The sequence below is a fragment of the Ipomoea nil genome, unplaced genomic scaffold (assembly GCF_001879475.1).
Source record: "Ipomoea nil cultivar Tokyo-kokei standard unplaced genomic scaffold, Asagao_1.1 scaffold1576, whole genome shotgun sequence".
NCBI classification, from domain to species: Eukaryota; Viridiplantae; Streptophyta; class Magnoliopsida; order Solanales; family Convolvulaceae; genus Ipomoea; species Ipomoea nil.
In genome coordinates, this window is record NW_017618004.1 from 4,479,681 (window position 1) to 4,494,665 (window position 14,985).

The 14,985-nt window shown below is 32.2% G+C and overlaps 1 protein-coding gene across 1 annotated transcript; it reads right to left on the minus strand.

Moving 5' to 3' along the window:
- Window positions 1-1,714: 1,714 nt before the first annotated feature.
- On the minus strand, window positions 1,715-5,244 carry LOC109190621 (pectinesterase-like). The gene is made up of 2 exons (XM_019341150.1): window positions 4,034-5,244; window positions 1,715-2,640 (listed from the first exon to the last, which is right to left on the minus strand). The coding sequence occupies exons 1-2, from the start codon at window positions 5,106-5,108 to the stop codon at window positions 1,949-1,951; spliced, it is 1,767 nt and encodes a 588-aa protein (XP_019196695.1). The 5' UTR covers window positions 5,109-5,244; the 3' UTR covers window positions 1,715-1,948.
- Between the last annotated feature and the right edge of the window lie 9,741 nt (window positions 5,245-14,985).

The following is a 14,985-nucleotide window of genomic DNA, read 5'->3' on the forward strand; positions in this document are numbered from 1 at the left end:
ATAATATTCGATGTTATAATTTATACAATTGTATATCGATCTAAATATTTATAAAATATTATAACAAATTCATTCCGTGCAACGCACGGGCGCAAATACTAGTAAAACAACTAATATAATTATCCTTTCAAATCAACTAGTACAATTAATGATTAATTGCCAAATCGGGTTTACTGCCTTTGGGAAATTTTTTTATTTCTTTTTTTGAATACATTGCCAAATCGGGTTTATTGCCTTTGGGAAATTTTTTTATTTCTTTTTTTGAATACTTTGCCAAATCGGGTTTACTGCCTTTGGGAAATTTTTTTATTCTTTTTTTTTTTTTTGAATACTACCGACCCTATTACATTATATTATGTGAGACTCGATCTCATGACCTCCCACCTGAAAAAAGGTCACTATATAACATCTGAGCATAAGGCGCTTGGCGCATTTGGAGATTTAAATGTTTATTAATTGTAAAATTCTGCAATTTCCTAAAATGAAAGACTACATTTTGTGATGAAATTAATTATTTTATAAGAAATACATGCAACCATTATTTTTCAATTTAAACAAATAATTTTAAAAACAATAAAAATATTTTTTTAAAAAAAATCAATTTTAAATCTTGACTTAATTGTAATATTGGAATTTTTTACACAAAATTAATTTAATTTTAATGTCTTATGTTGGGGTCGTAATGGACGAATGTAGGTCTTTAATGGCATTTTTTACTTATTGCTCATTAAGTTATGTTACTAGGCATGTTTTAACTTCTTTAGCCTTCTCTCAGGACCAGTTTATGTATTGAGATTCTATCTCTCTTGACTCGATTGCAGCTTTGCTTCATTAATACAATCATTTATTGGTTGGTTTTTAAAAATATATATACTTTTTTAAAAAATAATAATTGAGATACATGACCACAATTATAGTTGTGAGTAAGTTAGGTTGTTAAATCAATCAATTTGTCGTTAACAGTTAATTAAGAGTGGTTGGGGATATATGGTCATCTTAGCTCAGTTGTAGAGCATGTGGCTTTTAACCATGTGAACGTGGGTTCGATTTCCACAAATGATGATGCATTGATATGGTGCACGAATTAGAACTTGCTAGGTTTTAAGTAATATAATGGTGCACGAATTAGAACTTGCTAGGTTTTAAGTAATACAAGTATAAAATTTGTACTTGACCATGAACAAATACTATATTATTTAACACTATACCAGTGATCCCATATAAAAGGTTATCAGCATATTTTCCCAAGCGGCAATATGTTTTTTTCTGACCGGATTGTGATCGGGAAAAAGGCCTTCACGTTAAGCTATTTACTCGAGCATGGGACATGATTGTCAAAGAGAAGCATAACCCAAGCAAATTGACCGAATACTAAGGTCGGGAGCGTTTGACTTTAGGCATAGCTACCCAATACTAAGGATATTAACCGAGTACAATATACACATATTAATAACATCATAGGAAGTTGTTTATTGGTCTTATCAATTTAAGTCAATCAGTTATAAGCAACCTATACTAATATACTCTCTATAATCATTTGTTGACAAGAGTCACAAAATATATTTCAGACAGAGCACACAACCTATACTAATATACTCTCTATAATCATTTGTTGACAAGAGTCACAAAATATATTTCAGACAGAGCACACAATCAAATAGCGATTGCAAATTTTGCTATAAAACAAACAATTAAATATGGAACACTTTAAAACTAAAGATACAATCTAAAAGTATTATTATACTCAAACAAAAGAGTAAAACTAGATTGATTTTGGGATTAAAACGTTGAACAATATCATTTATTTGAACAGGATTGACATGATGATCATTATTGTCCACTCATAAGGCCACCCTAGAACACGCACCCCAACAACTCCCCCAAACAAACATTCAGAAAAACCTCATGGACTACACTAATTACTTAAAAAAAAAAATTGGTTCATACTTCATAGGCCCAAAGAGAACGGGAAAGTAGTGGATGACAACCAAGAACTACCAGCAATGAAGTTCGATGGGGTATAGGTCTGGGCTTCACTGGAACTAGTCATAACCTTATACCCTTTCCAGGTCACCCTCTTAGAGGTCCCGGCGCCAGCCCCAGTGTTTTGATACTCGCGATAAGTCAAAGTGTTGAGCGCAAAAGTGCCGGTCCATTCATGCCACCCCGCCGGGTCAATCACGTCGCTGATCGTGCTCTGCATAATCACGGTTCTTGAGTACTCCTTCCATGGCCGCCCCAGGAACGTCGGGAAGTTCTTCTGGACCGGCTTCAGGTCAGAAGTGGCGGCGATCCTGCACTTCTGGATCACGATCCCGGTGTTCTGGTTCGGGTCGGTCCGGCCTTGGGCGGTGAGCATGTTCTTCTGGCCTGAGCCGGGCCGGCGGGCGTGGATGTCGCAGTCCTGGAACACCGCGGCGGCGTTGCCGAAGATGAAGTCGACGGTGCCGGCTACTAGGCAGTTGATGTAGAACTGGCGCAGGGAGTGCACGTATAGCGTGTCTTGGTAGCCCAGCATGTCGCATTGATAGAATGCGGACCGGTCAGACCCCACCCTTAGAGCCACTGCCTGGTGTTTCTCGTGCCCCGCCGTGTTTTGAAACGTTATGTCTCGAGCCAAGAATCCCTCTCCAACCGCAGCTGCAAAAAAATGTTATTATTATTTTTTGAATGACGAGAAAACCCGCATAAGCACATATTTCTCATTCGTTGAGACCCTAACCGCCTAGCTAGCAAACAAATTTGACTATGATCATAGCTGACAAAATCACATCGTAAATCAGCTCAAACTAAGAATGTTGGAATTCAAACTTGTGAAATTATAATTACAAGTTTATATCCTTAGTCATTTTGTCTGAGTTATGGTTGTCATTCTTTTAGTATCTAAACTAGAGGTTAAGGAAAATCCGACAAAGATTTACTGTCGGGTATAGCATATGCCTTTAATTCAAACAAAAGAAAAATCCAATGTTATAGATTTATTTTTATATTTTTTGAAAAAAGAAAAGGGAGAAAGAAAAAGTTGTATGCTCCATCACAATCAAATAAAGAAAAGGACAGAAATTTTCCTATCAGCAAAACAATCAAACAAAGTGTCCCTAATCACATATAGAATAGCAGAAATCAACTCAACCAGCTGGAAAGCACCCATTGGTGATAGACTGCGTGGATTACGTTTTGTCTGAAAAGAAATCTTGTTAATTGTTAGATTTAATGTTTATCACACGACAATTTTCTTTCTTTTTTTTTTTTTTTTCACAAAAAAATAAAAAATAAAAAAATCAATATAGTAAAAGATTTTATGATACGTTTAAAAATAATATTTCTTAACACAATATGTAATGGATTAAAAGACAATAAAAATTTCTTATTTATATAGACAATACACCAATAAAAAATTGGACGAAGTTGCACCTTTTTGTTTACAAATCAACAAAACACAAAATATGATTTCGTACGTAGGATGCTGTAAAAGTTGTTTCTTAATAAACAAGATAGTTTTAAAAAACTATAAAAGACAAATTAAAAGGACAGTCGATTATTGGAGGGAGGTAATGACTAATGGAGTAAGTGGAATATTATGAAACTGTTGATGATAGCTACAAAAGAAAGTTCCTAATCAACTTTTCAATTCTCAAGCACATGCACCTCCTACTACTTTTCCAACTAAACAATTTTTTTTTCTTTTTTATTTGTACCAAAAAAATCAATTAAATTTGAAATAATAATTTATCTTAAAAGTACACATTTCATTATTGATGGTGAAGTTTTCGACATCGGACCAAACTGAATGTTACATAATAACATTGATCTATTGTCACGGATTTATGATTTTAAATCAGTTAGCTATGAACACTGTTTGATAGAGCTTATAACTTATTTTTGTTGAGCATATAGTCATTAATGTGCAATCCAACTATTAGTTTAGACTTTTAGTTGGGATGGAACACATACTTCCATATAGCCATTAATGTGCAATCCAGTTCTCATCCACTAAAATAAAGAAAAATGAAGGGAGTTCAGATAGGCTTACCAACGGTGGCGGAATGGAAGGTGGTGCTGCCATCTTTAACGTTTCTGTTACCGGTGATGATGGTGTTCTTTCTCCCATCTCCGATGAACATTAGGTTAGTCTTCTTCTTCGTAATTTCCACGTTTTCTCTGTAAACTCCGGCCTTGATCTTAATTATGTACCTTTTACTGCTCTTCTCCGGCGCCTTCGCCACCGCCTCGCTCACGGTCTTATAGTTCCCGCTTCCGTCCGCGGCCACCACCACGTTCGGCGTCACTGTGGACGACTGAAGCAGTTTCCTGTCCCCCACGGACAGCCATTCCGGCCACTTTCCCTCCGACAACTTCCGGTTACCGGTCGTCCGGGCCAACTTCATCTCCTCGGCGGCAATGTCGGTGTCCGTCATGTTTTTGATCATGGCTAGGGCGTTGCTGCACATCTTTTCCACGTGCTCTTGGCCCTTGAGCAGGACCTGGCGCACGTGCTTGTCGGCGTCGCCGTGGGAGAATCCGTCGAGGCAGGACTCCTGGTTGGTTATGGCGGCGCTGACGAGGGTTTTGAGATCGTCGGCGTGTTGCTTTATCGTCTTCTTGTTCGGGTACGCCTCCAGGTCTTTCTCCGTCTCGTGGAGCTCGTCGAGGGTCTCGTCGATCATTTCCAGGCAGTCGTGTAACGCCGTCTTCTCGCGCTCCGTTAGTCCTTTTCGGGTTTTAATCAGCTTTTCGATGACGAAGTAGTTTTCCTCGACGGCCGTGGTCGTTATGTTTAACGACACCTCGATGACGTCCTTCTGGCTCGTCACCTTGTCGCTGACGCCGGAGACGTTGGCGATGGCGGAGTAGCACAGCTCCGGGTACAATGTGGCGGTGCAGGAGGATTTAACGATGGCGTGGGCGGCGGCCGTGAGCGGGTGGATTTGGGCGGCGGCCGTGAGCGGGTGGATTTGGGCGGCGCGTTCGCCGGAGTTGTTTTTCCGGGACTTTACTCCCACCACAACTCCGATCACCGTGGCGGCGAGGAGACAGGAGGCGAAAACGGCAAGGAAGATTTTCTTCTTTGCCTTAGAATGGGCGGTCGGGTCGCCGAGACGCGCCATTATATTCCGGCGAAGAATTGTTTGTTCTGCCGGAGCTGAGAGAGTTGAAGGTTGATTTTAGGAGTAGAGATGGAGAGGTTTATATCAGTGATGACTGATGAATTGATGATCGACTTTACAAGCTTGCAGCAATATTTTGGATAAAATTTCAAAAAGTTGTACCATATAAGCCTAAGGCTGTCAAATTATTGTATAAAAAAAAGAAAGACATTTTTAATATATTAAAAATATATTATTTGTGTATTAAATGTACATTATACAAAATAATTAATATATTTTCGGTATTCAAATAATGTATTTTTTTTTTAATACAATATACATTTTTAATATATTAACGGAATGTACACTATTTGATAGTATAGTTTACACAGTTGTGTGGACCATGGTGGGGGTATTATTTGATATAAAGGTCACGAGTGTAGATGATGGGTATTTTTGAATTTTTCATATTCTTAAGAGGATATTGGCAATAATTTAAGTCTATGCGAGTTATATTTTACTTACTCAATAACCCATTTCAGGACAAATTTCAATGTTTTTAACGCATGAATTTATGAGATAGATAGTACCGCTACAATCATGTATAGTTTTATGGTTGTTTCGGAGATATAGACATCGTATTGATACTACAGGTACAAATAATAATAATAATAATAATAATAATAATAATAATAATAATAATAATAATAATAATAATAATAATAATAATAATAATAATAATAATAATATACATTATTGTATAGTATCAAGTATTATTAACATCAATAATGATTAATGCCTTAAAAATTGTATATCATTATATATACAAAGACTAATCTCGTATAATAATATATTTAGCTTGTATTATTAAAATAAAAAAGACCCAACAAGTTGAATTATATCATCTTTAACAAGAAAATAATAAATATTGTCATTTATTTTTTTTGGGCATACCTAGAATTTTTACATTCAAATACAGTGATTAATCCCGTCGCTGAATTTTAGGCACGTCTTTTGGGTGGAACAGCTAGCCTGGAGATTTAAAGCTGCTCCAAAATAAATATTGTCATTAATCTATAGTTTTCTAGTTTTATATTTATTTTCTAGCTTGCAAATAACAGAGAAAAAGAGACAGCTTGAATCATTGCGCTAATAAAGGAAGAGATCGAAGAATACAATGGGAAGAGGCAGTGCAACTTCAATTATGGGCTGTGCCAGCAAATGGAGAAAAAGGATAAAAGACTAAAGAGAGCTAGATAGGAGAAGCAAGCTCGCTAGTTCAATAATAATAATTTTTTATTAACTCCAGTGATAGCTCAGGTGATAAATGAATTTTCTTTGTGAGGAATAACTTTTTATTTATAAAAAAAATTTATATTTACTATCTGAAATGTACGTTATGCGTAAAGCTCGCTTTATGATCATATTAGCAAATTACCACAATAAGATAAATTAGTATAAGTTACTCGCAATTAATCGACTCAAACTAAAAATATCAATAGAGATTTAATGAATTGAAATACAAATTAATGATTTGGTGGTAGGGATCCAAGGGGGGATATGATTATATGAATGGGCATATATATTTATAGTGTATGGTCGCAGTTGGTTGCCCATCTATTATCCTATCAAATCTAACTTGTACGATGTGACAAAAATCAACGAACGTAACATTAGTAGAACAAAGCCGCCTTTGTTTGAACAGCAGTCATGGACTTACTTGCTACAAACTGGATTTGCACCATTAACCATGTCTGCCATGAGGGACATGGTCACCATGTATCATTTTCCCTTAAGTGCCACAACCTTAATTCATACCTACTCATCCAAACATACAATGAGAATAATATAGTTGGTTAGACAATTGACTTGATAATCACAATGTTTCAAATTTAATTTATAGTGAAACTGTCTATTAACATTTTAAATTTAAATGGGTCAATTACGAACTACCTATGCTGTTTTACCTTATTTTGATTATTTGCTTACTAAAATCAGAAGATGCATTTCACCCAGAGCTCACACAAACTTGTACCACTAACCATATATGTTCCATGTTTGCCATGAGGGACATGGTGACCATGTATCACTTTCCCTTAACTTGCATAATCTTAATTGACACTCCTCTATACGTACAACAAAAATGGTAAAGAGTTGTGAGATTATTTAACTTTTTGAAAGAAGAATGATAGAGGATGAAGATAACTCCAGTTGAGTTGGTTCGATAGTTAGCATCAATTCATAAGTTCGACTCCTTGTGGGGAGTGCTTTTTGCCTTCTTAATTGTACGTATTGGTTAGCTAGGCACAAGTAATCTAGGTTAATATAAATAATCCTAGTGGCTTCATACAGAATGAAGATACTATACGACGGTTATCCATACTTGTTCCAAACCCATCTAATTGCCATAGCATGTAATTGTTAAAATTTAAAACCTAGGTAATTTTAGAATTATTTGAATCCATTCCGAATATATATGAATTATATATCATATATGCTTACCCGGCCATACTCATTTAAACATATTTAACACTATCCATATATATATATATATATGTATATGAACTTGTCCTAAAACTCATTTAATATATTCAAATAAAACGAAAAGATGGATAAACTTACATAACTCAATCTATCTCCAAGTACCTTAAAACTTATGTGGATCAAATTAAAGCTAGGAACATTATTAATATTAGTTTCTATAATAGAGTAGGACATGCATCCCATGCGGTGCATGCGACTTTGTGAGCTTTTTCAAAAACGTTGTTTAGTACGTGATGAGGATTTAATTTCCATGGCTGGCAAGTGGCAACCACTGCACGTTGTTTAGTACGTCAAAATTTATAAATTGCCCTGGCTGGCAAGGAGTTGAGTTTGGTGGCAAATGGGCATTTTTTTTTTTTTTAAATTTTTTTTTTGAGCTGGTTAATTTTTATTTATTTTTTTAATTTTATTTGAGTACTATTGACTCTATTACAAGATAGTATCTGTTATATAATTTCCCAATCTATTGCAGCCCATAGAGTCAAGACCCTATGATCACTGGGATTCAATCCTGTATGTGACTTTCTTTCAAGGGGAGCCACAAAGGTTCCATCTAAGAACAAGCTGGTTAAAAGTTAAAATATTAATTATTTGGGTTTTCGTAAATGAGGGTGTTTAGGAAACATCTTAATAGCCAACTTTTAGTGCATTTATTGAACAACTTTAGTAAGTGTTTGGTAAGCTAAAAATAAGTATTTGATAAGTATTCCATAGTTTTTTTTTTTTTACTTAAGTTATTGATGTCAAAATTAAGCTAAAAATAAAAAGTTATCTAGAGTAGCCTTTTGGTATCGCTTATTGTATTTATTTAAAAAAAGTTTAATTTGTTATCTTTAATATATAGTAGTTTAACTACTAATCGTCTCCGCCAAAACTCAAACCTATCACCTCCTACTTATGGGAGCAAACCAGATACCATTGGACCATAACGTCCTTACTACATTTAATAGTAGTTGATTATTGTGATGTATAATTATGATTGTTCAAGTTTTATTCAAATTTAAATTATTAATGTTGAATTATTAGTAGTAGTAAAAACAAAAATAAATAATACTCCGTAATAACAACACAATCAACTATAAATTAACAACTAATTGTCAAATACTTCAAAAATCATACTCTATAATAATTTATACTAAAAAAAAGTAATTAATTATAAAAGTTAGTTTTTACACATCGTTAAAGGCAATTAATATAGATATATTTTTTTAGCTAGGAAAAATAAAAGCCACTACTTGAATGCGTGCTCGAACTAAACCCCGCTCTTGTCATATTTTTAACAATATATGATGTATGTTACTTTTAACTATACTTCATTTTTATACTCTCTAGAAGCCTAGATTCCGATATTTCATAAGCAAATTAAGGTTGTGTTAATTAGAATCGGAATGATAATGGTAAAAATTTAAGTAGGATGAATCATTTTATTTGGTAGTAATAGGAATTGAAATCAAAATAAATAAATATATAAAAATATATAATACAAATGTATACACATACATGTGTGTGTACAAATTAATTTCATATTTAACTCATGAAAAAAGACATTTTTATTTTTATTGTTTCATTTTTTTCTCCCTTAGCTTATATTTTATTCCATTGTTTAAAAGTAGAGCGTAAAAGGGTAATGCGTTTTGTAATTACTAAAGAATTTGATTCAAATAGTACGTAGGATAACAAAAGTAGACAAACAAACATAAAAATGGATATCAAAACCTATAGTAAGATGCAAAAATCTTCAACCAAACACACCCTAAATTTCAATATATTCAAATTAAATTAACTCATTATAAAAAGCGATTTAAATATATTAAAAGAAAAATGATTTAAACAATTTATAATTTAAACGGCTCAAATCAATCGTCTAAAAACATAATAAGTCTCCATCCAAGTTATATCCTTAATTTTATGTCCCTTTTTTGTATACTTGTACACTTCAATTTTATTGGAAAAATTTGTCCATACTACATTACTACTATTACACTGTTATAACTCCGTTTCTATTACTTAATTATCATTTTATTAAAATTATTATACAATTAGTTTAATTGTACTATTGATCATATTTTAATTAAATTTCTATGAATGGTAAATCATATGTAACGGCTGGAAATTATAGAATTTCCAACCACCTGAAAGTGATCTTAAATCAAGTTGAAAGCAAAAAGTGATCGGAAATAGCAACAAAGATTTTTCCGAATACCAAAAGTGATCGGAACAAGGTTTTCGACTTGATTTAAGATCACATTCAATGGTCAGAAATTTCATAATTTCCCACAGTCTGTGTGTATATAATACACATATATTATTTGCGTATATAACATAAACTCTAATTTTTAATTATTTATATCTATCAATATTTTAATATTGACATTCATTTTCATGTATCACGCGTACAAAATATTAGTATAACCAATAAATTTCAAAGACAACTAGACAAGTTTATTAAGCAATTATATTGATAGATGTTGTAAATAATGTGAGACGAAAATTCAAACCCATAAGACATGTTTTAAACTTGATTGACAATTTGACACATCCTTAATTACGATGACTGTTACGTTCCTGTTAAGTACCTTGCATTGCATGTCAACTAATTAGTGAGGTGACCAGTCGACCCGGTTCAATTCAAATTGAAGTATATATTCCATCTCAACTAAAAGCCTAAACTAATAATTAGATTGCATATTTATATTTATATATATTATAGGCTCAACACGCCTCCTTACGTGTGTGGGTCGATGGTCGATACTTTTGAACTCATGACCATTGGTATGACTACGATACCAAATTGAAGTATGTGCTTCATCTCAACTAAAAGTCTAAGCTAATAGTTGGAATGCACATTTATGGTTCACAGTATTTAACTCTTCATATTTCTCTCTTTGTGATCGTCTCTACATAAAGTTGAGAAAATAAAACGTAAAAAGATTTTGAATAAGCCATTATCATACATTGAAAATAAATATGAATTTGGGTAAGTATAAATATATTTTCACCCTCTATAAGATGTGAAATATGTTGTATAAATTAAATAAATGATAACATTCTAATTTCTACAACATTAAAAATTTGTCTTAAAGTGCACTACCTCATTAGTCTAAATAAGTAAATAAGAAGTTTCATATAAGATTTACTTCTAACAGCAATGTGGAGTTCGATTGTTGTCACAAACATTGAGATTTAATTTGAATTGAAGTGTACAATCAACAAAATTTACTTGATTTACCTTCTTATGAAGTTGGAGTAAATTTATATAGTTCAAGATATAATTTAACGAACTAAAAAACCTTGTTTATAAAAATAAAAATAAAAATTTCTTCAAAAAAATACAAATACAAATACAATTTGTCTTAAAGTTATAATATTCCAAGTTCTATGTTCTAAATTGGCCGAGACATCCGGAGGACATTGAATTGACACACATGTGAGGTGTCAACAACCCAACATCAAGCTAGCTAGCTACTCTATCAGACATATTTTATCTATGATGAAAATAATCATACAAAGTATTACTTTATTTGCATAAGTTTGATCTTTAATTAGCTTTAGGTACATTTCATTTGTTATAAAGCAAAGTATAAAGTGGTTACGTGGGGCTGGAGCATATATACCAAATAGATAATTAAACATTTTTGTTCTTATCATTATATATACAAATAATTTAAAGATATGTTATTTTTTATTGTATATATATCATATTCAACTTGGCTCTCTCACGTTTGCAAGTTGAACACTTGTTTGATGGGGCTAAGCAACACGTAAAATATTTGTAAATTTATAGTGATATTACACATTTATTATTTTATATATAAACAAGTGTGAAATAATAAGCTCTATAAATGTAATGGACAGTGCAAATTGAACCAAGGTCCGAAATAAAATATAAAGTTGTAGGTCCGAAAAGGTGTAAACATAATTTTCGTATAACAATATTACGAGTTTGATTATTATTCATACTCATCCAGTCGAATTTATTATACAAAACAAAAATAAAATTTACTCAGAATAATAATCGTAATTTTTCTCGTCACCCAAAAAAAAAAAATGCTCCATATAAAATTATTATGTGGGAATAGAGTATATTGTATATATAAATTATCAAACCAACAATTTTCTTAGTGTACACATGTATAATATTGTCGGCTATCAGTCAAGGAATCATAAAAGGCGCCTTGTGAATTCACTGAATTGTGATTTTCCTGTCCTACTCCAAACAGTCAGCTAATATTTCCTTAAAATAATATTAATCTAATTTCACAATTATAACAATCGACCATATTAAATAATTGATAGTCTTGTCTTTTATTCTATAATAATATTAATCTAATTTGACAATTATAACAATGGATCATATTACATAATTGATAATCTCGACCTTTTATATATATTGTACATTATATTATTTCATCCACACTTGTGTGATTATATAGTTTATTTAGATAATTAAATAAATTGAAATATGATCAACATTTCATGATTATTAAAATATATGCATATAGCTTAACTAAATGAGTTAGAACTCAAGATTTAATTTGTGCTTGACATATTATTGTTGAATATTGTGATGTGAACCAAATTATTATTTTACGATTGTGAATAGGAAATACAATTATACTTGAATTCAACATAAGATTAGTGATCATATGAAAACTTTTCCTATTAGAATCAATATGATGCATTAAAAAATATATCTATTGATGAGATTAATTGGAGAATTCAACATTACTTCACATGTACTTCATATTTGAAAACAAAAATTTAAAAGAAAACAACTGTAAATTTGAGCCTTTTGTCTCCTTTGCATTCCCTACTTTTAAAAAATCATGTTTATATTGTGGAAATAATAATAATTTTTTGTTTAAAAGAAAAAAGAACAAAAGGAAGACAGACAGCTTGGGTATCAATTATCAAATCATCAATTCCACTTTGAAATTTGGTTTTATTGGTTTATGAATGCAAAAATAATTGCAAATTATTCCGTGGATCCAAGGTGAACTTGGATCTAAAAATACACATTTTATATACTGAATGTTTATAATTTACATACTGAATGTTCGTTCACAATTTAATATACTGAATGTTCAAAATTTACATACTGAATATTCACAATTTACATATTGAATGTTCACAATTTTAATACTAAATGTTCACAATTCAAATTGTGAACATTCAATATCTAAATTATGTATTTTGACCCGGTTACACATTGTAATGTACGTGGACCCGAGTCCATGGCATAACTGGCGAAAAATAATTTAGTGGGTTGCCATACTCAAAGCAAATTATATTGTGGGCCATTGATAAAATGTTTATTTTTAGTGTAATAAAAATTTATTTTTTTGATAATATATTTTTTTAAAAAATCTTGAAAAATTAAATATTTGATGTATTTGCTAAATTTATCATGGTATGTTGGGGAATTTGGTGCAGTAAGAATGAATTTGTATGGCAAGGAACTGTGTTTTGATGTGAACATGTGCGCGCGACGAGCCATTACCTTCTGGGAAAACTGTAGGCAGGCGAACGCTGTTGAGCAAGTAGGGGGGCAGTCCGCTGTAGATGAACGCTGGGCGAGGCCGAGTCCGGGAAGGCTAACCCTCCCGGACTGACTTTTTCTATACACGATGTTCAATTCTAATTTGTTAAGCGATCTGTAAATTGTGCCGCTCACACTGTTGCTATGGAGGTCTATTCTGAGTCCCAGAAAGTGACTGGATGACCCTCCCTTTTTCCTTGTAAAATGTCTTGTTCGCGATTTAATGCATTAATCTTTTGTTCTCAATCTTATGCCAATGATCGACCTTACCTTAAACCATGATTCATGTATAATAATTGCATGTTCAAACTTTGAACTCAGAGACTCTCGTAATGCATGTTTACGTTCTTCAATTCTTATTAATTAATTTAAAATTGTAAGTGATGGATATATTGGAAATGATCCAATAATAATAGGGAATCGAGGTCCAGAAATGTATAACCCGAGCAGCTTAAGAAGAGTCTCAAGCCCGAAGTCGGCCTCCGGACCCAAAACGATGGGCCTTGACTCAGTTTCGTGGCCACCATGGGAACCTTGATTTAGTGTCGTGGCCCACCACGAGTTTAGCCTGTGTGGTTGTGATTTTCTTTATTTGTATAAATAGGCATTGTATGATTATTACAGGATCATCTTCATTGGTCTAATCTTCTATTGTAATACTAGCTTGTTTACCATTATTTAATACAATATACGGTCTTCGCGACCTTACGACATCGTGTTATCTATTTATTATTTCTTGTATACATTCTTTATCAAATTTAGTGATTTCTTTCTCGAATTTAGTGATTCAAGTCTACTCCGAATAATTAAATCCATCGGTAAGTACAACATATTTTTTTAATTTGCTATTAAAATGTGTAAAAACCTTAACTACAATTTGAAATGGTTACATTTGTTATATTCGTTGAGAAAAAAACAAAAACAAAAACAAAAAAAAAAACAAAACAAAACAAAACTTTTATTTATCTAAAGCGATCTAAGGGCCTTTAAATAGGGTTTAGGACTCTTTCATACTTTCAAACAATGTTTATACCGTGGATCAATATTCATGCAGTAAAATGAAATTCGTACAATTTTAATTTTAGTATATTGCAAGTTTATTAAACGAATATTTATTAATTAACTATAAGGTGAATCACATTAAGAATTGAATATTTAACAAATTTGACTAGGAAGATATTAACAAGAATTAAACTAGTAATTTTTAAGTGCAAGAATCAAATTTTATTGCTCAGTTAGATACTTACCCTTTACGAGGCAACTATATTTAATCCTATATGAGAAAACATATTATCAAAGTAATAAAGAATAAAAAAAATAAATAAAAATGAACACTTAATTAAGTAATCACTCAGTTCGATAGTAATATATAGAGTTAATACCCAAAATCGTCCTCGACTATAGTGGTTTTTCTCAATTTCGTCCTAAACCACTTTGGTGACCTAATATCGTCCCAGACTTTTGTGTTTCGCTCAATTTAGTCCCAGACTTTTGTGTTTTTGCTCAATTTAGTCCTCATTTGTTATTCTGTCCATTTGTTGTTAAATAAATAGACAATTCAGTAATTTTAATATTAGCATCTCTTTACTCATCGACATGTGAACTGCGAAAACCTTTTTTTTTTTACGAATTACTCCCGGAATTACTCCTAAAACTGCGAATATAAAATTTGATTTGCAGCTCCGTGAGTAATTCTGGGTGTAATTCGTACAAGAAAGAGGAATTTCGCACTTCACAAGTTGAAAGTAAAGAGAGATCAATATTGACATTACTGAATTGTCCCTTTATTTAACACCAATTTGACGGAATAACAAA

What these genes read in the sequence shown, in the direction of transcription:
- LOC109190621 (XM_019341150.1), bottom strand. Translation starts at nt 5,108, where the DNA reads ATGGCGCGTCTCGGCGACCCGACCGCCCATTCTAAGGCAAAGAAGAAA. An exon ending in CTTCCATTCCGCCACCGTTG is followed by an intron (nt 2,641 to 4,033) that starts GTAAGCCTATCT and finishes ATTTTTTTGCAG; the next exon opens with CTGCGGTTGGAGAGGGATTC.